The sequence below is a fragment of the Nanorana parkeri genome, unplaced genomic scaffold (genome assembly GCF_000935625.1).
Source record: "Nanorana parkeri isolate BGI_ZX_2015 unplaced genomic scaffold, ASM93562v1 scaffold188, whole genome shotgun sequence".
Taxonomy (NCBI): domain Eukaryota; kingdom Metazoa; phylum Chordata; class Amphibia; order Anura; family Dicroglossidae; genus Nanorana; species Nanorana parkeri.
In genome coordinates this window covers 683475-705051 of record NW_017306456.1, presented here as the reverse complement: position 1 = coordinate 705051, position 21577 = coordinate 683475, and the positions used below count along the sequence as shown (strand labels likewise).

Below are 21577 nucleotides of genomic sequence, written 5' to 3'. Positions count from 1 at the left end.
GTGTGTAAATAACAATATTAAACCTTTATATTGCATCAGCAGAGCAGGATTATGATCTTTAATCCTAAAAGTAATGGCGGATTTACGTCATCAAGACATTGTACAAGCAGAAAATATCTCACTTTGTGGTATAGACAAATTATAGATATTAGAATGCTAAATAAAAGCTGACAAAGGTCCTAAAACTAGTTTTACTCTCACATTTAGATCTTGTAAGTGGGCAAAAATTAAAGATTTTCTGCATTTACGTCAATAAAAGAGGCACTATTCACTATTTGGAGTGCCGGCGCCCCATCTTTACTTTCTGGTTGTCATTCATTGGTCAACGCAGCACCCACCAGTTGTTTTTGGACTAAGCGGTCAGGAGTGCGACGGGTTCATGGACTACTACTGATCTTCAGCCGGTGCCCCATCTTGCTGAAGATCAGTGTCGTCGGTAGGAACTAGGACAATCGCATTTACTAAACAGGCGACAGTGACAACTGAGTGGCGCCAATGCTCAACAATTGAATTGCCAACCAATTGGGGAGGCAAAGGGATATAATTTTGCAAGACTAGACCAACCGATATTTATTTTATCATGATCAGGAGAGTTCTTCTTTAAAGTTGTGCCATTTTGTTATCCGCGATGTTTCTCTCTCCGTGGCCCTTTGTGTGAATTACGATCTATAGAAAGTTTTATTGCCCGCATTTAATACACAGAGGTCGGCACTTGCCGGGAGAATAATGAACCGCTTGGAGCCCAACAACCCCTTACACCGAGATGTAGATTTCCTTCTCGTCCACTAAATTCTGATTTATTCCCTCGGAGGTTCATAAATCTCTCTCAACCGCTGACGTCAGCAGCTCCTAATTGAACGTTCCGCCTCGCCATCCCGCTCGTTGCTCATATTTATTTATGAGCGGCTTGTATTTGTAGGATTAATGCTGCGTATAAAATGCTGTTTACTGCATGATAAAACGGCCAGGTTTTTGTTTTTTTTTTCCGGCCGGCCAGAGCTCCGTCATTTTCACCGACTCCATAAAAGTGACAAAATCGCCTAGTTTCTGAACGTTTTTCCCATTTGCTTCGGCTTCTGAAGTTAACAAAAGTATCAAAAGGTTATTGCAGCTGCAAACTGTTATAGAATGTGAAATGAACGGGACAAACTGGAGAAATATTGCCGGAGCCTGGAAAAGTAAATTTTGTACAAGGAGGATAAACCAAAGGAATTTGGTTCTGAATTTTCGGAGCGCTAACCAAATTGCTGCTGTTGATCTTTTATTTACAAGTCCTAAGATTTATTTTAGTCTGTTGGCAGGTTCACATCGAAGTCTGAGTAAAAGTTATGTATATTTGCAGTAAAGGACGTTCCATTGTCTTTATATTTCTCCATGTACACTATATTGCCAAATGTATTGGGACACCCTCCAAATCATTGGATTCAGGTGTTCCCCAGCACGCCTGTATAGCAAGTGTAAAGTTTGGTGGGGGGGTTGTTTTTCAGGGGTTGGGCTTGGCCCCTTAGTTCCAGTGAAGGGAACTCTTAAGGCATCAGCACACCAAGACATTTTGGATAATTTCATGCTCCCAACTTTGTGGGAGGAGTTTGGGGACGGCCCCTTCCTGTTCCAACATGACTGCGCACCAGTGCACAAAGCAAGGTCCATAAAGACATGGATGGGGGAGTTTGGGGTGGAGGAACGTGACTGGCCGCACAGAGTCCTGACCTCAACCCGATAGAACACCTTTGGGATGAATTAGAGCGGAGACGGCGAGCCCAGCCTCCTCCCCCAACATCAGTACCTGACCTCACAAATGGTCCAACATTCCCATTGACACACTCCTACACCTTGTGGACGCCTTCCAAGAAGAGTTGAAGCTGTTATAGCGGCAAAGGGCGGAGCCAACCCAATACTGAACCCTACGGACTAAGACTGGGATGCCATTAGAGTTCATGTGCGTGTAAAGGCGTCCCAATACTTTTGTTAATAAAGTGTATGTATGAATGTGATTCACCCTGATAGTCTTTGGGCCAAATTTTAACCCCCCTCAGTCATTCCCACCGATTCCTATTTAAGAACAAACACTTTCTACACCCTTTTTTAACTCGTGAGTAAAGACCGGTGATCTAACGCAGCCGCTTGGGTCCGACTAACCGGCCTTATTGCTGACATTCGTTGTGACGTCATCACGCTGCCACTGGGGCCTTCCTTTGTCTACTCCAGGGATGGAGAAATTCATATGGAATTCGGGAGCCAGCAGGATTTTTTTTAGGAGTCAGCTCCATTGACAACAACTGGAGAAAACATCAGAAGTTGGGCACTAGCTGTATTTCTTAAAGTGACACCAAGCTCAGGAGTTAAATCTGAAAAATACATTTAAGTTTCTTAACTCTGAACAACAATGCATCTTATTTGTGTATCACTCGGCTGTAGATCCTCCAATCATCTCTGAATTGGTGCGGACACTGTCCTTCCTTCTGGAGGGGGGCTACTTGTGTTCCCCATGGCCCCTGTGTGTGTTGTAAAGGAGTCGCCGCTCCAAGCTCACTTTCACTACCGAAATCATTGGACTGGACGTCCAGCATTCTTGTGCAGAGATCTGTTTTGGAAGGAACGATTGTTTTCTCAGGTTTAACTTGTTTATTTAAAAAAACAAACCCACACCAACTACTGAGATATCGGCTCCATCCCATCCCGGCTCCATGGCGACTCTCAGCCCGCAGGGGTGACATCTCCCAGTGGTAGTTCACAGCCCGGTCTTCAGCTCCCAACTGTCCTTAATCTGGAGGACTGTCCTCCCACGTCCAGATCTTTCTGTCCTTCTGTCCTCTACATCGGTCCTCCCTGCACTGTCTGTTCTCACCAGATGTGTCTGACACTTGCCATGTTTCCAGAAGATCATATTTAATTCACTTCAACAACAAAACACGGGGGAGCACACCAAGAATACTATGTGCTGCACGGCTTCTCAACCCAATGGAATGTGTTGGCGGGAATGAGTCTTATTGGATACAATGTAGTTCCTGGCATCCATGCATCCTGCCGGGCAGCGGATCTGGTGACACCGAGCCCTACAATCCCCTACAGCCCTACAATGTATCTTATTTGTGTATCACTCGGAGTGATACACAAATAAGATACATTGTTGTTCATAGTTAAGGGAGTTGAATGGATTTTTAAGATTTATCTCCTGAGTTTAGTGTCACTTTAAGAGGAATATAAAAGAATACATGATTGTAACGATATCTATACAGCGGATTGTAGGGCTCGGTGTCACCAGATCCGCTTCCCGGCAGGATGCATGGACGCCAGGAACTGCATTGTATCCAATAAGACTCATTCCCGCCAACACATTCCATTGGGTTGAGAAGCCGTGCAGCACATAGTATTCTTGGTGTGCTCCCCCGTGTTTTGTTGTTGAAGTGAATTAAATATGATCTTCTGGAAACATGGCAAGTGTCAGACACATCTGGTGAGAACAGACAGTGCAGGGAGGACCGATGTAGAGGACAGAAGGACAGAAAGATCTTGGCCTAAGTGGGAGGACAGTCCTCCAGATTAAGGACAGTTGGGAGCTGAAGACCGGGCTGTGAACTACCACTGGGAGATGTCACCCCTGCGGGCTGAGAGTCGCCATGGAGCCGGGATGGGATGGAGCCGATATCTCAGTAGTTGGTGTGGGTTTGTTTTTTTAAATAAACAAGTTAAACCTGAGAAAACAATCGTTCCTTCCAAACAGATCTCTGCACAAGAATGCTGGACGTCCAGTCCAATGATTTCGGTAGTGAAAGTGAGCTTGGAGCGGGGACTCCTTTACAACACACACAGGGACCATGGGGAACAAAAGTAGCCCCCCTCCAGAAGGAAGGACAGTGTCGGTACCAATTCAGAGATGATTGGAGGATCTACATCCGAGTGATACACAAATAAGATACATTGGGGGGGGAATGTATCAATACTGGAGCAAACATAATCTGGAGCAGTTGCCCATGGCAACCAATCGGCATCTCTCTTCAGTTTGCTCAGGTAAGATTTGAAAATGAGACAGAGAATCTGATTGGCTGCAGTGCAAATCTGCTCCAGACTTTGTCTGCTCCAGTTTTGATAAATTCCCCCCATTGTTGTTAATAGTTAAGGTACTTGAATGTATTTTTAAGATTTAACTCCAGAGTTTAGTGTCACTTTTGAAGGAGCACTGGTGGCCAGGGGTGTCCCGAGGCCGGGTCTCTAGACCAGGTGACACCACGCCGTGTCGTCATCTCGCATTCGCGCCCATCTTTTTGACTCCTGCTGGCAGCCATCTTGCTGATGGACGCCAGCAGAGAGAGGAGGGGACGTTCAACCAGCGGGATAAGGTATGCCGCCGGGTCCCCTCCCCTCTCCTGACACTGTCGGGCTCTCGGTTCATGACCGAGTGCCCGACTTTTTAGAGGGGTGACACAAAATGACCGTCAGTCATTTTGGTGTCACCCGAGTGCGGGCCGCACCCCCCTTGTGACGAAACTGCTGGTGACCTGGAGATTTGTCTGCTTTTACACCTTCTGATCACACACTTTCTGTACTAGGGTGACAACACTCACTATACTGTATCTGTGAAAGAAAATGGTTGTTGTCACTCTAGAACTGGTCTCCTGAAAACCTCCCACACTCCTATTCATAACATAGGGGGTAGCTCACACAGAGAACAAGGAACAATGTAGCTGATGCCAGTCAACTTAGGCAGGGAGCACAGGAAATTCACGTCGCTGAATGTCTGGAGGGATCAATAAGTCATTTTTTTTTTCATTTACTAAACCTAAAAAACAAAATGTTGTAAATGGTAAAATTATGAGGCAAAAGGGGAGAAAATATGTTGAATTTCTTTATTTAGGGTTTACATACAGTTTAATACACATATGGTTATGGACCTGCAACGGGCTTTGAGCATGTGTTAATGGCATCAGTTTAAGGTGTTTCTAAGGTCACAAGGTCATTCAGAATTCAATGTTAGGGGCATTCGATCTGCATTTGACCTCTTTCTGACCTGCTTCTAGCATGGTGTGCATTCTTATAGACTTGTCTGGACATATAAAGTCTTAGGCCCCATTCACACTGAGCGATTAATCGCAGCGATATCGGTCATATTTCAACGCGATATCGCTCTATGTAGCTTCTCCAATCCATTTCAATGGAGCTGTTCACATCTCGTCGCTCAATATCGCTCAATATCGCTTGTAGCTCGTCGCTGTAGCTTGTCGCTCCTACATGACCCTTTTTTCCTGCGGATTTTGAGCGATTTTGCTCCTGATTGCATACAGCCCAATAGGAAAAAGTCGCGCAATATCGCACATATAAAATTGCGCGGAAAATCTCGCGATTTTCATGTCGCTCAGTGTGAATGGGGCCTAACTTGAAGCCAACCAAAAATCTACCAACGTGTTGGCCCTAAACCACCAACCCTGAGAACGGGTGACTCGGCCCACCAGGTACCACCTGTGACCCATTTATCAGAATGACCTTTTGGATGTTCTTGCAATTTCTAAATGAAGGATTGTTTGTGTGTTTTTGTTGTTTGTTGTGCACACAAATTGGTGTCCCGGCCTTTTTTTAATGCTCTTCATGCGCTAACAATGGGACCTGTTTTTGGCATCTTCTCAGATACTCGTTTTTACCTTTCGTTCTTCTAAAGATAAAGGGGGGGGGGACCGCCGTGAAAACAAAAACTGGAAGGGACTGACATTCTGCTTCCTCCAGGGAGAGATCTATTTTAGGATGAATTCATTAGGAATGGACGTTTTTTGGAGGGTGGAGGCACATGTTGGGGAATTGTTATCAGGAAATCTATTATCCAATGATGAATGCCAAGGAGACAAACAAGGAAATCATTCCAGCCATTCAGCAACCATTCCGTACTAAAAGACATGGCCGCCAAGTGTGGGTGGAGCACTGACGCTTATTAAGAATACAGTTTCCATGAAACGCCTTATAATATAATTGTCGGGTGTCAAGTATGTAAACATAAATATACGGAAGAAGAGGTGTTGTTTTTGATGCCCCCTTTGCATCTGGCCTGTCCATTGTGGTGCATATGGTGCACAAAGGCATTTATTTGCCCCGGCCGCCAGATTTCTTGTAGCAGTGATTAACAGCTGCCTGATCACTTCCACACGCTAACATGCCACCCCCTTGCAGGAACCCCCCCGGCCATGGGCTCACTCGTCCTCCATTAGAGGTGTCTGGATGGAAGGATGAACCTGGAAGCGCTCAGCTATGAGCACTTCTCTGTTCAGAGCTGTCAGAGCCCAGCTACTCTGGCTGAGGAAGAAGCTAATGGAGCACAACCTAATAGGCTCCTTATGTCTACTCAAAGAGATTCTGTCAGCTGCACCACACTATCACATAGGGGGCTTATCAAAAATGTTAAAATAAAATATATATATATATATATATATATATATATCTATATAGATAGATAGATATATAGATATTCCTTCCCCGCCCTCACGTACACACGTGTCTGGTGTGCACACGTATGAGAATGTCGATTGTGCCACACATATTGGGTATCACAACGCATGTCTGAGTGAGAGCAGTAGTTCTAGGGCCCTCATTCACTGTTAGCTGTAAGTTGATAAGCTGTAAAGCAGGGGAAGCAAACCTCCGGCACTCCAGCTGTGGTGAAACTACAAATCCCATGATGCATCTCTACGGGAGTCATGTCTGTGGGAATCTTACAATGGGGATTTGTAGTTCCACCACAGCTGGAGGGCTGGAGGTTTGCTACCCCTGCTGTAAAGGCTTTTAAAGCATTACCCGTGGACAATTTTGGTTACCGTAGTTTATCGCAATTTTGAGGCTTGGTATATTTGACATCTGTTTTGCTCGAAACAACCTCATCTTTTCTATTTTACCCCCAAAATTGGGTATTATATTGTGTATGTGTGCAATAAAATTATTCTTTTAGTTTTTTTTTTACTGAAAATATAGGTTACCTAGTTTTTTTTTTTTCTAGGGGGCTCCAAAAAAGCAGATTTACTCACCTGATCCTGGCTCCTGCGGTGGTCAGCGCTCACTCCTCACCCCCTCCACTCCGCCCGTGGAATTTGCTCATAAATTTGGGGACACCGCCTGCCTGCCTGACCTTCATTTATGATCCTTCTGTGCACTTTCTGTACCTGGCAAAGTATTTTATAAGTGGATGGTTGATAAACTTAGTCCCTTCACACCTCCAATGTTCCGTCTGTATCTTTTAGTATTTCACTGATTTGACTGGAAAGCTTTCAGGTTTTTGGTGCCACCACGAAACAAAATCTCTTATATATATCTATATAGATATATATATATATATATATATATATATATCTATATAGATAGATAGATATATAGATATTCCTTCCCCGCCCTCACGTACACACGTGTCTGGTGTGCACACGTATGAGAATGTCGATTGTGCCACACATATTGGGTATCACAACGCATGTCTGAGTGAGAGCAGTAGTTCTAGGGCCCTCATTCACTGTTAGCTGTAAGTTGATAAGCTGTAAAGCAGGGGAAGCAAACCTCCGGCACTCCAGCTGTGGTGAAACTACAAATCCCATGATGCATCTCTACGGGAGTCATGTCTGTGGGAATCTTACAATGGGGATTTGTAGTTCCACCACAGCTGGAGGGCTGGAGGTTTGCTACCCCTGCTGTAAAGGCTTTTAAAGCATTACCCGTGGACAATTTTGGTTACCGTAGTTTATCGCAATTTTGAGGCTTGGTATATTTGACATCTGTTTTGCTCGAAACAACCTCATCTTTTCTATTTTACCCCCAAAATTGGGTATTATATTGTGTATGTGTGCAATAAAATTATTCTTTTAGTTTTTTTTTTACTGAAAATATAGGTTACCTAGTTTTTTTTTTTTCTAGGGGGCTCCAAAAAAGCAGATTTACTCACCTGATCCTGGCTCCTGCGGTGGTCAGCGCTCACTCCTCACCCCCTCCACTCCGCCCGTGGAATTTGCTCATAAATTTGGGGACACCGCCTGCCTGCCTGACCTTCATTTATGATCCTTCTGTGCACTTTCTGTACCTGGCAAAGTATTTTATAAGTGGATGGTTGATAAACTTAGTCCCTTCACACCTCCAATGTTCCGTCTGTATCTTTTAGTATTTCACTGATTTGACTGGAAAGCTTTCAGGTTTTTGGTGCCACCACGAAACAAAATCTCACTGATTTGCCGCCCGTGCTTTCAGAATGAATAATGACACCGCCGCGTGTATGCGGATTGAAGCAACAAACGCCAACTTATTGATCAAGCGAAACTTTCTTTCTCGTTTATGTAAACTTCTGTCAGCAATCAGGCCGGGGAAGGGCCCTTGGGATGGCTCTGCGTGCATATTCGGGGGAATATAATGACACTCCAGCCTGTTTATTTTGTTTATGTAGCACTTTGCGGCTTGTCGGCGTGCTTTCTTGATGCACAATGTCCTGATTTTGTTCCCTAAAACGCTTTTTTATTTCTCCCTACAGACTGTTCTCTTTGTATCCGGAAGTTCCTGTCATACAAGACTCAGTGTCCCACCTGTTTTGTGGTACGTTCCAAACTTTATTTCGGTTTAAAAGTCTCGCTGTTATGGATTTTTGCAATGTTCTCCCTCCGAGGGAACATTTTAATGACGGTACACAGGAATTAAATGCATCATTCATGTTGTCCTTTCAGAATTGAGGTGATCCGCACATTTTTGTTACTTAAGTGCTATTGAATTACATAGTAACAGCGACGTCTACTGGTGTAAGATACATTGAGGGGAACTGATCAGGCAGATCAACAACAAAATGTGGTGCAAATTAGTCTATTTCTTATCTCTGAGTATATGGGACCGTTTTTGTTAGGGATGCACCGATACCGTTTTTTTCAGCATCGAGTACCGATATTTATTTTCCGGTACTCGCTGATACCGAGTACCGGTGCTGTGTGCCCCGATTATCAGGAAGTCGGGCAGAGGATCGTGACCCCTGATTGCCTACGAAGCCAGTGTTCTAGCGAAAGAACACCGGCTACAGTTGGCGAGGCTTCCTGACCAACCGGGAAGCCGGACGGCGAGTCATGAGGTGTCGTTTGGCTTCCTGATTTGGCTAGGAAACCAGGTTCACGTGTTGCTGTGTAGTCTGGCTTCCTCACCAATCAGGAAGCCAGGACGCGAGTCCTGACGTGCCGCCCGGCTTCCCGATTCTTTAGGAAGCCAGGCTGCCTAGCAACAAGGGAAGTCGGCTTCTTAGTCAATCAGGGAGGCGGGTCATAACTTCCTGATTGGAAAGGACGCCGGATCCATGCTCCCTCGGCACTGCCAGTCAGAGGGAGATCTCCTTCTGATCGGAAGTTCCGGTATTGGCGCTGATACTAGTATCGGTACATCGCTAGTTTTTTGTTTGTATTTGTAACCCCTGCATTTGAAATACTGAGCAGGAAACTTAAAGTGACACTTAAATCTTAAAAATGCATTTACGTCTCCTAACTATTAACAACAATGAAGGGAATTTATCAAAACGGGAGCAGACAAAATCTGGAGCAGTTGCCCATTGCAACCTATCAGCTTCTCTCTTCAGTTTGTTCAGTTAAGGTTTTAAAATGAAAGCGAGAAGCTGATTGCTTGCCATGCACAGCTGCTCCAGATTTTTTGTGGTCCAGTTTTGATAAATTCCCCTCAATGGATCTTATTTGTTTATCACTCGGCTGTAGATCCTCAAATCATCTCTGAATTGGTGCCGACACTGTCCTTCCTTCTGGAGGGGGGCTACGTCTGTTCCCCATGGTCCCTTGTGTGTTGTAAAGTAGTCGCCGCTTGCTCACTCCCGGGATTGACTAAAATCTCAATACAAATTAGTAAACTAAACGTGAGATTGTAGTCCATTCCGGGAGCCAGCTTGGAGCGGTGACTACTTTACAACACAGAGGGACCATGGGAAACAGACATAGCCCCCCTTCAGAAGGAAGGACAGTGTCGGCACCAATTCAGAGATGATTGGAGGATCTACAGCCGAGTGATACACAAATAATAATACATTGTTGTTCAGGTTCCTGAATAAGATTTAACTCCTGAGTTTAGTGTCACTTTAAGCTTTGAAAATAAGATAAGAACTGATTGGTTGCCACAGGCAACTACTCCACGTTCTGCCTGCTCTTGTTTTTGATTCCCCTTTAAATGGTAAATGTTACTTCAGGTTCTGTAATTGATGCCCAACTTGTCTTTTTTCTTTTCAAGCAATAATTGTAATAATTGAACATAAAGATTGTTCAGGTGATAAAATGGAACTGGGGCATATGTAAAAATATGATCCTGTGCCGCCAAAGAAGGGCACATAATGCATTATTTGTTTTCAGTCCCCCAAGAGTAATGATTGTATCGTGTGCTAAGTCCCTGGTGAGTGCGTTCCAGCAGAATTCGTTCAGATAGACCTCAGGCTTTCCTATGGAGCTGAAAGAGCGTCCTCGTAATTCCTGTCAGCGTTGTCAGTTATATCTGAAAGAATGAGAATAAAACGCGCTACCTACAAGATACGCTTAGAAGGGAATTTTTACAGCTTCCAGCTGGTATGAATTTCTGGTTTCCTATGAGTTTCATGTCCGCATACTATATATGCTCAATGTTTTTATAGGTAGTGGTAAAACAGAAAGGTTTCTTTAAAGGAATACTGTTTAATTGACCATGAAAACTATCACTGTGCAGGTGTGTGCTGCGTTGCAAACATCAAGGGCCCATTCAGAAGTCATTGCTGCCTAGTGACGTGTTTCCTGCACAAGCATTAATGTGTGGCACTTTGTGTGGTGTTTGTTGCAGTCACGGAGCCCATTGCGATCTCATTGAAAACATCTAGAAATGTTAGTAGAGCACAAGGAGTACTCCTGAAAAATAGCAGAGGACATCCTGTACCTGGAGCCTCATAGCTGTGTATCTGCAGCTTGAGATCATCTAAGGCACTACCGATGACTGCTAGACTCACACGATTTGGGAATCTCTCTACTGTGCTGCTCACTGTTCTCCTTACTGGAGAGAAAGCTGAACCTGAGGACCCACACTGCAAGGATCTCCCTGCCTCTGCTTTATCCATTCTGTGTATCTGTGGTTCCTCCAGCTCTCCTTCTGCTTCTTCTTGATTACCTCACCAGTCATGAGTGGGGCAAGACGGGGGAAGAGCCGTACTTCCACTACCTGTAGAAATGAATGGGTGGCTTTACAGCCTTCCTGCTTACTTCTACAATAAAGCCCAGAGCCTGACTATACATTTTAAAACAAGCTGATGGCTGGTTTTGCACATGTGAACTTGTTTAAGTAGGGATGCGCCGATACCGAGTATTTGGGTGAGTGCTTGTACTCGCTCAAATGCTCCTATACTTTCCCCAATACCGGAACTTCTGGTCAGAGGAGGATTTCCCCCGCTGGGCGTTGCTCTGTGTCCCAGTGGGGAGAAGAGAAACTGTCACAGGCGGCCGAGCGCTGCGGGAGGAGAGCGATGTGAGCGGCCGGTGTCTCTCCTCCCACACCGCTCAGCCTCCTATCACAAATTGGGAGAGCGGTGGGGGCGGAGACAGCCAGCGCTGTCACAGGAGGCTGAGCTCTCCTCCTGCACCACTCCCTTAGCCTCCTGTGACAGCTGTCAGGATGCAGAGCGGGTACAAGCAGTCACTGATCAGTGATCGCTGAGTGTTTGTAAATAATTGAGGACATAGTATGTTTATTATATCCTCAATTATGAATTAATGGGAAGTGATTTACATCCCCTCCTGTTCATTTATGATTGTGGTTATAGAGAAAAGAGAAGGTCAGCAGTCAACTTTCCTGTAGAATTTGGAAATTTTACGGAAATGTCTTTTAACGTTAAAGGAGAACTATGGGGTTAAGTCTTTTCCCCATTGTTCTCCTTAGGGTAACGGGAGGACCCAAACTAGCGTCCTCCCGTCACCCTAGGCTCAGTATACTGAGACGCCGCAGCTGAAGCCCCCTCCCCCGTCGGTTCAGTCAGTCAGCGCTGGTGGATCGGAGCGGGGAGAGGGGAATCCAGCCCCTCCCCTGTCAAGGCAGAGAGCCGTTACAGGATCGAGAGGTGAGCGAACGCCGGTATGTGTTCGCTCACCTCCCGATCTACTGAGCCGACCTGTGACAGTTACCTCCTGTGCAATCGCGCACAATTATGGTTTAATAAAAACTTACAGCCTGTCACCAAAAAAGGCACATGTAACTTTTTTCAGCGATTTCTGCGCCGATGTAACCCCATTGAAATCAATGGGGCCGCGCAGCAATTGCTGTGTGCATCCGTGCACGGTCCTGGGATGTGCGTCCCGGGATTGCCGAAGTCTGCACCAGCCCTGGTACTTTATTCATTTTCATTTATCACAGAAAGCTATTGAAATTGTTTAAAGTACAACATGCCTAAACAATTTAGGGTGAAATGCAAGGTCTGCTCATGTGGGATCCCCGAAATAAACACCCATGAGGCTGATGTCACATGGGCGATTTTGCTGCTGGCGGCATATCACCAGCAGAAGAATCGTCCTGTAGAGACTTCCATTTGCCTCTATGGAGACGATTTCTTGCTGGCACAGAACACCACCACATCTCTCATCCTGGAGATATCTCCATCTCCCGTCTAGTGAGGGAGCGACTCCATAGAAAGAGGTAAGGGGTAAGTTAGGGATCCTTTTGCTGACAATTTATCTCCAGCATCAGGATCACTCGTGTGATAATAACCCGAGAGGAAAGACTTGCGTTCCCTAGACTGCGGCTTCCGGCTGCTTTCTGAAGGATCTCGATCAATTAATATAAATAGCAGAAGTAATGTGCACATGGGAAGGACAGTTCACAGAGCAATGCAATGCCCCAAAACATCCCCATTGCACTTGCCAGCCTAATCAGCACGAATACAAAGTCTAGACTAACTGCAGCCAAAAATATTAAGCTAAAAATAAATCAAAGATGTTGTACAGTCGCAATATTCACCTGCAATCCAGAAATTTCCCCCTGCAGTACGTTTTTCTACCACTAGACTTCCTCCATCTGATGGCCAGCATCATTGAACCTACCTCCTCTGAGCCCATTTCGATCTGGGCTCTGGTTTTTACACTTACAGGTCTAGTCCCTCCCCTAGCCTGTGACTGGACAGTGAAAGGAGAAGCAGCACAGTCATGAGCTCATCTGATCACAGAGCTGCAATCATGTGTGTCCTTATATCTGCTTTCTTTAGTTCTAACCCGCTCAGTGAAAATCACCTCTTAATCTGTGCGATCATTTCCTCCTCCTCATTCATTCATGTGTTTTGGTATTTTTTCCCCCGGCTATATCTTAAACCTTGTCTCAAAGTATCACCCTAACCGTCCCCTCCACTCATCCCAAGACCTCCTGCTTTCCAGCTCCCTCGTCAACACCTCCCATACTCGCCTCCAGGACTTCTAGAGTCTCCCATCCTCTGGAACTCTTTACTCCAACCTGTCCGTCTATCTCCCACCTTGACTGCCTTTAGGCGATCCCTTAAGACTCATCTCTTCAGGGAAGCCGATCCCACCTCAACCTAGCCACTGAACCATCACGTTGTCAAACTATTCATCCCCACACCGCTACCTCCTCATGTATCACTTGTCCCTCCCTTTTAGATTGTAAGCCCTCAGGGGCAGGGCCCTCCTTGCCATCTTGTCTTGAATTGTATTGTGATTGTCATGTCTTCCTTATATTGTAAAGCGCTGCGCAATCTGTTGGCGCCATATAAATCCTGTATAATAATAATCATTTTTGGATATTCCCTGTGGCAGTGCCGGACGGATCCCTGCCATTGTGACAATGTCTCTGTTATTTCCCTGCTCTGGTGCTCATCATGCGTGTACTGTAGGACTGTTGAAGTGTCTGTGAGGAAGTCCCACTTTCTGAGCTTTCTGTCCTTTATTGCAGACGGTTGCTGAGCCCGACCTACGGAACAACCGGCGGCTGGACGACTTGGTGCAAGCTTTCCTCACCACTCGGTACGTTTCATGGCGGTTTTCCCTCTGTCTTTGTACTCAAATTCTTTCAATGAGTGTCATGTCCGAAGTTGTCTCCATTTTGCTTCTTTCATTCATTATTATAATTAGGGATGCACTGATACCGATACTAGTATCGTTATCGGTGCCGATACCGAGTATTTGGGTGAGTACTCGTACTTGCCCAAATGCTCCGATACCTAGCACGAGTACTTCCTGTATCAGGAAGCCGGGCAGCGCATCATTACACCCTGCCCGGTTTCCTTAATGGCCAGGAAACGGCTCCTTGCTCTCTCGTCACTTGTGATGAGAGAGCATGGAGCCGACTTCCCGGCCAATCAGGAAGCCGGGTAGCGTGCAATGACGCGCTGCACGGCTTCCCGATTGGTCAGGAAGCTAGCAAATCCTGGAGCCGGGCGCCGTGTAATGACGCAGCGCCCGGCATTCTGCTTTAGAAAAAATGTGACCTGTCCCTTTAAGAAAAAGTATCGGTAATTGGTATCTGCGAGTACTTGATCAAAAGTATCGGTACTCGTACTCGGTCTTTAAAAAGTGGTATCGGTGCATCCCTAATTATAATCAAAGGAATCCATAGACTCTCTATATATAAACTGAATAACATCGGCTGCACATCAGGGGGCGGGAAATAATCATTGACTTGTATTAGGAGAACATTTAGGGCCTATTCCCACCTTTTACCATTACACGGTGTTTAGCACACGCTATTGCACAAACTACCTAGCGTTGTGATACCGTGCGGTAGGTGCGTTGTGTTGCCAGTCATTTGAATGGCAGTCCAATGTACCTCCTAGCGGGGCGTGGTGAGGAAAAAGTAGCACATGCACTTTTTTCCCACCGTGCCGCAACGTACAGTATTGCATGGTGTTTTGCTACCGCGCTTTGCAGTGCACTTCAACACACGGCCCTCGGTCTATTGCAATGTCATTTAGTGCACACTAGGTGCATTGTGTAAGCGTTTGCGCTAATAGAGGAGAAATGAGTGCAACTGAATGAAGGGGGTGAATTTCCTCGAGCAAGATTTGGAAAACATAATGGAAAGAGGAAACATCTGATGGGGACATATTGTAATATGTGTGTGTATGTGTGTTTTGTGTGTGTGTTGATTGGCTTCCCAATACAGTAGTTGATTATGTGATTATGCCCGTGCAGCATGTGTAGTCTCAACACATGACAGGGTGACAACACAGGAGCGCAATTGGGAGACCAGGACAGTGTGTTGTCTCCCTATAACAGAAGGTGCTTGACCAATGATCTTCATGGCAGGATCACCAGGCAACTGACACTAAGCTCAGGGTTAAATCTTAAAAAATACATTCAGGAACCTTAACTATGAACAACAATGCATCTTATTTGTGTATCACTCGGCTGTAGATCCTCCAATCATCTCTGAATTGGTGCTGACACTGTCCTTCCTTCTGGAGGGGGGCTACGTCTGTTCCCCATGGTCCCTGTGTGTGTTGTAGAGTAGTCACCGCTCCAAGCTCGCTTTTACTACCGAAATCATTGGACTGAACGTCCAGCATTCTTGTGCAGAAATCTGTTTGGAAGGAACGATTGTTTTCTCAGGTTTAACTTGTTTATTTAAAAAAAAACAACCCCACACCAACTACTAAGATATCAGCTCAATCCCTTCCTGGCTCCTTGGCTTCCTCCTGGAGGGGGGCTACGTCTGTTCCCCATGGTCCCTGTGTGTGTTGTAAAGTAGTCACCGCCCCAAGCTTGCTCCTGGGATGGACTACAATATCATGTTTTTAGTTTACTCGTATTGAGATTGTAGTCCATCCCGGGAGCGAGCTTGGAGCGGTGACTACTTTACAACACAGAGGGCCCATGGGGAACAAACGTAACCCCCCTCCAGAAGGAAGGATAGTGTCAGCCCCAATTCAGAGATGATTGGAGGATCTACAGCCGAGTGACACACAAATAAGATACATTGTTGTTCAGAGTTCAGGAACTTGAATTTATTTTTAAGATTCAATTCTTGAGTTTAGTGTCACTTTATAGAAAGCGGCACATTTAAAAATGTAAAATGGCTTTTGAAATATTAACATTTTAATGTTTACTTCCGATTTTAGCGACTGGGTTTACATCTACTCTAAAGCAGGGCTGACCGAGGGACCACATCACAGTGACTCTGGTTCTGGCTGATTTGACTATTGGCTGCTTCCAGCTGCCGAAACTTCAGAGACAGAACTGTTTATAGTTTATATTTAGGATCCTAAAAGCTCCGTCGTTGGAAACTGTACAAGTCTTTGTTCAGACCGGAGATTTGCTGGCTGAATTTTTTTTTTTTTATGAAAAGTACAATCCAATCTTGTCTGGGATCATTTCTCCCCGTTGCCCCCGAGAGCGCGCGGCATGAACTTCTTCATACGGGTTTAATTCTAATCCGTTGTTGAGAAACATTTTCGCAGTTCTGTTTGAAAGAAAACAGCCCCTCCTCTGGGCACGCCAAATCCGTTTTATTTTGATTGCGTTTTATTTTCGAGGTTAAGCATCTGTACATTTACATCTCGAATTATGCAGATTGCAACATAATCTAATTTGCTTCCTCTCGGAAAAAACAAATGAAATCTTCCCGCACAATCTCTGTCGGGGTTGCTGCTTCACATTGATAGAGCTCTGCGCGGCGGTAAACTCGAGCTAGACGCCGCGGGGTGCTGATTGGATTTTAATTTTGTTTTTTTATATTTTGGTTGGTCGGTTTTTGCACCTTATTTTTTTTTTTTCCTCTCCCACCTGTCACGTGAAGATAACCTATAATTTATATTCCCGCTGCACTTGGATTCCCCGAACGTCTGCCATTCCACCTCTCGCGTGAAAGGGCCTTGTTTGAACAGCAGCTCGGTAAATGATTGCACTGTTACGGGCTACTGAAGTGTGGTTGAGGAGAAGAGAGTGGTTCTCCCTAGTCGCCCTCTCGTGCCTTTATTACTCTTTGAACAGCTTTTTGAAGTAGACCTGTGCTCAAGTGTTAACGTAGATTGTGACGGAGGTGAGGGTGGAACAGAACATACATAGAGATCGAGAGTGTTTGTTAGGACCTTTGGCCGAGGGGTTCTTTATTAAAGGAGAACGATGAGGGGGGGGGGGGGCTTTTCACTCCCCTCATAGTTCTAGCCGACCTGTGAACATGAGACTGTCACAGGTCGGCTCAGTAGATCGGTAGGTGAGCGAACACATACCGGCGTTCGCTCATCTCTCGATCCTGTCACGGCTCTCTGCCGTGACAGGGGAGGGGCTGGATTCCCCCCCTCCTCGCTCCGATTCGCCAGCGCTGACTGGCAGAACGGACGGGGGAGGGGGCGGGCACAGCTGGCTCTGCCTCTAGATAGCCAGAGCCAGCTGTCAGTCACGCATCTGGGCGGATCCCGGCACAATTGTCGGGATCGGCTTCAGCGTCTCAGTATACCGCGAGCTGTATACTGAGCCTAGGGTGACGGGAGGACGCTAGTTTGTGTCCTCCCGTTACCCTAAGGAGAACTATGGGGAAAAGCCTTAACCCCGTAGTTCTCCTTTAAACCGTGATGAGGTACAGTAAGGATAAAGGCCAGGTTCACAGGGCAGCAATCCGTACACAGCAAAGGGTATGCAGGAGCCCAGTATGTAGTGGGTGCGTAGTGGCAGGACCTACATGTGGGTACTGGGGCACAGGATGGTCTTCGGTGGCATCACACACCCTACCTTATTACACAGGCTACAAAAATCCATTTCAATACATTGTCCACTGCTGTCACCATCATCAAACCCACCTTGAGAAATCCCATGCAGCTATCGCTGTATTGTATGTAGACCGGAAGTGGTTTCAGTATTTTCCCGAGTTGCTAAGACAGAACAAGCTTGCAGCATTAGAGAGCAGTGACTGCCAGTCACCTCTCTCCGCATGATTTCCCGCCTGCACCTCTGTTTCTCCAGCGCTCATTGGAGGGGCAGACAGGGGATGGGGCGGGCACAGCTGGTTCTGACTCTAGAGAGGCAAAGCCAGCTGTCAATCAGGCAGCGGGGTGAATCCTAACATTGTTGGGACTTAGCCTGGCTGGAACGTGGCTCTGCGCTGTCAGCAGATAGCGGGCAGTAGCTTGCTATATGGTGTCTTTGGGTCAAAGGTGTATGTGAAGGACACAAGGGCTGCAGGAGTTTCAGAGCAGGGTTACCCGGAGACTTGGGGTAGCTGTGAGAGCAAGCTTGTCAGATGGGGGTGTCAGTTGCATATGGAATGTAGCCGATGCGTCTGGAGCTATGTTGGGATACTTTTGTCATCTGCCTGACTCCTCCACCTTCCCGATCACAGGCACAAAGACCCTAACAGACACTGAGACTGATAAGATAAGGGTCTACGTGCCCCTGTGCATTATGGGTTCACTACTTGGTTTTAAAGTTGTTTTTATCCGTTCCTGTTGTTTCTCAGTTGGGCGTGATTCATGTTTATTGATGAGGGAGGATTGTCCCTTATTGCCTATAAGCCCTCTAGAAACGGCCGGCGGGATGGATCCTGTATGTTTCCGGTAGGGAAACACGCATCTGCACGGACCTGCTCTTAAGGTAAGCGTAGGGGGGTGTATGGCCACGTACTCCCATAGAGGACGGGGGCTGCGTACTAATCACACGCAGTACCTGTCCTTCACGGGAGCTGCCTGATACGACCGTGCACGCAGCGCGGAGCTGTACGTGCCGGCCGATTCTAGTGTGAATGAGGGCTAACTGTTTGTCCTGTGTTGAAAATAAAGGCATTTGTTGTTTTTACCCCAAACTAGTGTTGTCTAGTGTTGTTCTGGGAACGAGGGTATATGCTGGCCGGGAAGGTACAAGCAGGGAATCAGTATTTGGCGGAGATTCCAGGCGGGGTATCAGGAGAGTCAGTCACAGTGGACATTAGTGAATGTACCCCTTTAACCCAAAAGAGGACTAAAGAAAAAATAAATTGGCTTTAGTTCTCTTTTAATGCAAAGGGGACCATCATCTATGGGGATCTCTCCTTCCTCTGGATGTGCAGGAGCTTATAGATACAATTTCTTGAGTTGGCAGCGAGCGGAGTAAATACCTCACTGGACTGTTCTCTCTCTTTTTTTTTAATGTCTATGTAAGCCGCTCCACTTTCGATTATTGTTGCTTAAACTTTGTGTTTTGTATAGCCTTGACCTGAAACTGTCACGCATTAAATAACTGCGGTGGGGATGAGATCTTTTATTGCAGAGTTGTCGGTTTTATGAGCCGGACCGCATGGCTGGTTGTTTTGTCTGTTTCCTTGGGGGTTAGATTGTATTAAAAGCATGATGTGCTACTAGAGAATGACTGACAGAGCTGTGGGTGTTGTTGTTGGAATGGGAGCTGCCAGCTGGAGGATCGTGGCTGAAAAATGGACAACCACGGTTGAACTCCATGGCTTCCTTTTTATCATTGGTTGTGAATTTTTTTTCTGATTGTGGGAGGAAGGCCTGTAGACATCGGTTGTCATTTCTGGGAATAAAACTTTAATTCAAAGAAGAACCCTGGGTATTTTTTTCTTAACCCTTGCAGTGGGGCTACCCCCGCCCTGCAAGGGTTAAGTGCTTGTTTTGTTCTAGGGCTGAAAATAGCATTTACTCACCTGATCCTGCCAGCCAGCTTGCTCTTAGACGAGTCCCTGGAACCTATCTCCCCCTACGTTTCAGTGCTCTAAGGTCCTGTAAGTCATCTTGTTCTATACACACTGTATAGGATGTGAGTGTTGGAAATGCAACAGCATATACTAATGTGCTGATATGTAATTTGTCTTTCCCATAACGTCTTCCAGGACAGCATCAGGAGATGGAATCTCCTGATGCTGTCCTGGAAGACTAATGGAAATAGAGTTACCGGTAAGTCCTAACTCTGAATTTTGAGCTGTAGTGCATTTCCATTGCTGTAGCGTAGGAGGGGACAGGCTTCAAGGAGCGCTGGGGGAGGGACCCAGCAGGCCCCACCCTCATCAGGCTCATGCGCAGTACCCGTGCTCTCTCTGTAGCTGGGGCATGTGCTGGTTTGGAATGAGGAAGAGCTGCTGGTGCTACAGTGTGAGGGCATACTGTGCATACACTGATGTCATATAAGGAGGAACACATGTTCCTGGGTATGCTGGCTCAATATATTTTGGATCACTGATATTAGGCAGGGCATGAGATCACTGGCAATGGAAGCTTTTCAGACAAGCTGTGTAGGTGCAGCAAAAGGCCCACAGGTATCACAATCAAACAAAGCTACATTTGTAGAAGCAGATTAGTAGTGTGTGTTGTATTCTTATAAGGGACCCTAAACTACATAGTGATTTTTTTTTTTTCTTTCCCAAAGGTGAACTTAGCCATTTAAAGCTGAAATCCATCCATAGACTTTCTTTCCAAATTAGTATGGGGAAAAATAAGCTACCACTTGTGATGTGTTAAATAATTCACTCTCATGTTTACCTTAGAATGCTTTGATTTCTCCTTCTTCGCTGACCACCGTGGGATAAAGGGCTCCTATCTCCACTGTACACCAAATAAGGGTGTCTTCTTTCACTGAACACCCATGCCCAATGACCACCAATGTAAGGGGTTGCTTGTCCATTGACTACCAGTGTAAGGGGTTCCTATTCCCACTGTCCAATTAACAGCAACGTAAAGGCCTGCGTGTCCAATGACCACCAAGGGGTTGCATGTTCAATGGCCACCAATGTAAGGGGATGCTTCTCCAATGACCACCAATGTATGGGGTTGCTTGTCTAATGTCCACCAATGTAAGGGGTCGCTTGTTCAATGGTCACCAATGTAAGGGGTTGCTTGTCCAATAGACCACCATTGTAAGGGGTTGCTTGTCTAATGACCACCAATGTAAGGGGTTGCTTGTCCAATGGTCACCAATGTAAGGGGTTGCTTGTCCAATGGTCACTAATGTAAGGGGTTGCTTGTCCAATGGTCACCAATGTAAGGGGTTGCTTGTCCAATGGTCACCAATGTAAGGGGTTGCTTGTCTAATGGTCACCAATGTAAGGGGTTGCTTGTCTAATGGTCACTAATGTAAGGGGTTGCCCGTCCAATCACCACCAGTGTAGGGGGTTCCTATTCCCACTGACCACCAATGTAAGTGGTTTCTTGTCCAATAACCTTGTAAGGGAATTGAGATACTGATATAGTGTGATCTGTAGATATCATTTTTAGCAGGGATTCACTGAGACCTGAAAACTATTTTAAGTCATAGAAAGGTTGCCAAGGGCAGGTTCAGACCGTACATTTTGATAGTCCCAGCGCACATAGCTGTGGGGGAAAGGTAGCGGAAACATCTTAACAAGCTGTTATAGATGATGGTCTGGAAGCTCCCCAGCAATTTATTGTAGTAATGAAATTTCCACTTCACTAATTCACTAGAATGCATTAGTCACACACCTGTGAAGAGAGGACAGTCTTGTACAAGCCACCAGTTCCCTCTGCTTTGATAAACGGCATGGTTCAACGAGCACCGGCGGCTAAACAATAACTAGAAAGGGGCTCCTGATTGCAATCTATGGTACTTTTTAATGTGTCTGTGAATATGTTAAGCCCAATGGAAACCCTCATTTCTGCCATTGTATTCAAAACTGTTTGCTTATACATATTATTTATACTGTA

At 45.9% G+C, this 21577-nt stretch overlaps 1 protein-coding gene across 1 annotated transcript in view; it reads left to right on the top strand.

Annotated features, from left to right (window-relative positions):
* Positions 1–21577, top strand: part of RAD18 (RAD18, E3 ubiquitin protein ligase) — a 146288-nt gene that overhangs the window by 14749 nt on the left and 109962 nt on the right. The window contains exons 3-4 of the mRNA XM_018555216.1: positions 8483–8544; positions 13891–13961. Of these exons, the coding sequence (XP_018410718.1) occupies positions 8483–8544; positions 13891–13961 (133 nt within the window). The remainder of the gene's footprint in view (positions 1–8482; positions 8545–13890; positions 13962–21577) is intronic.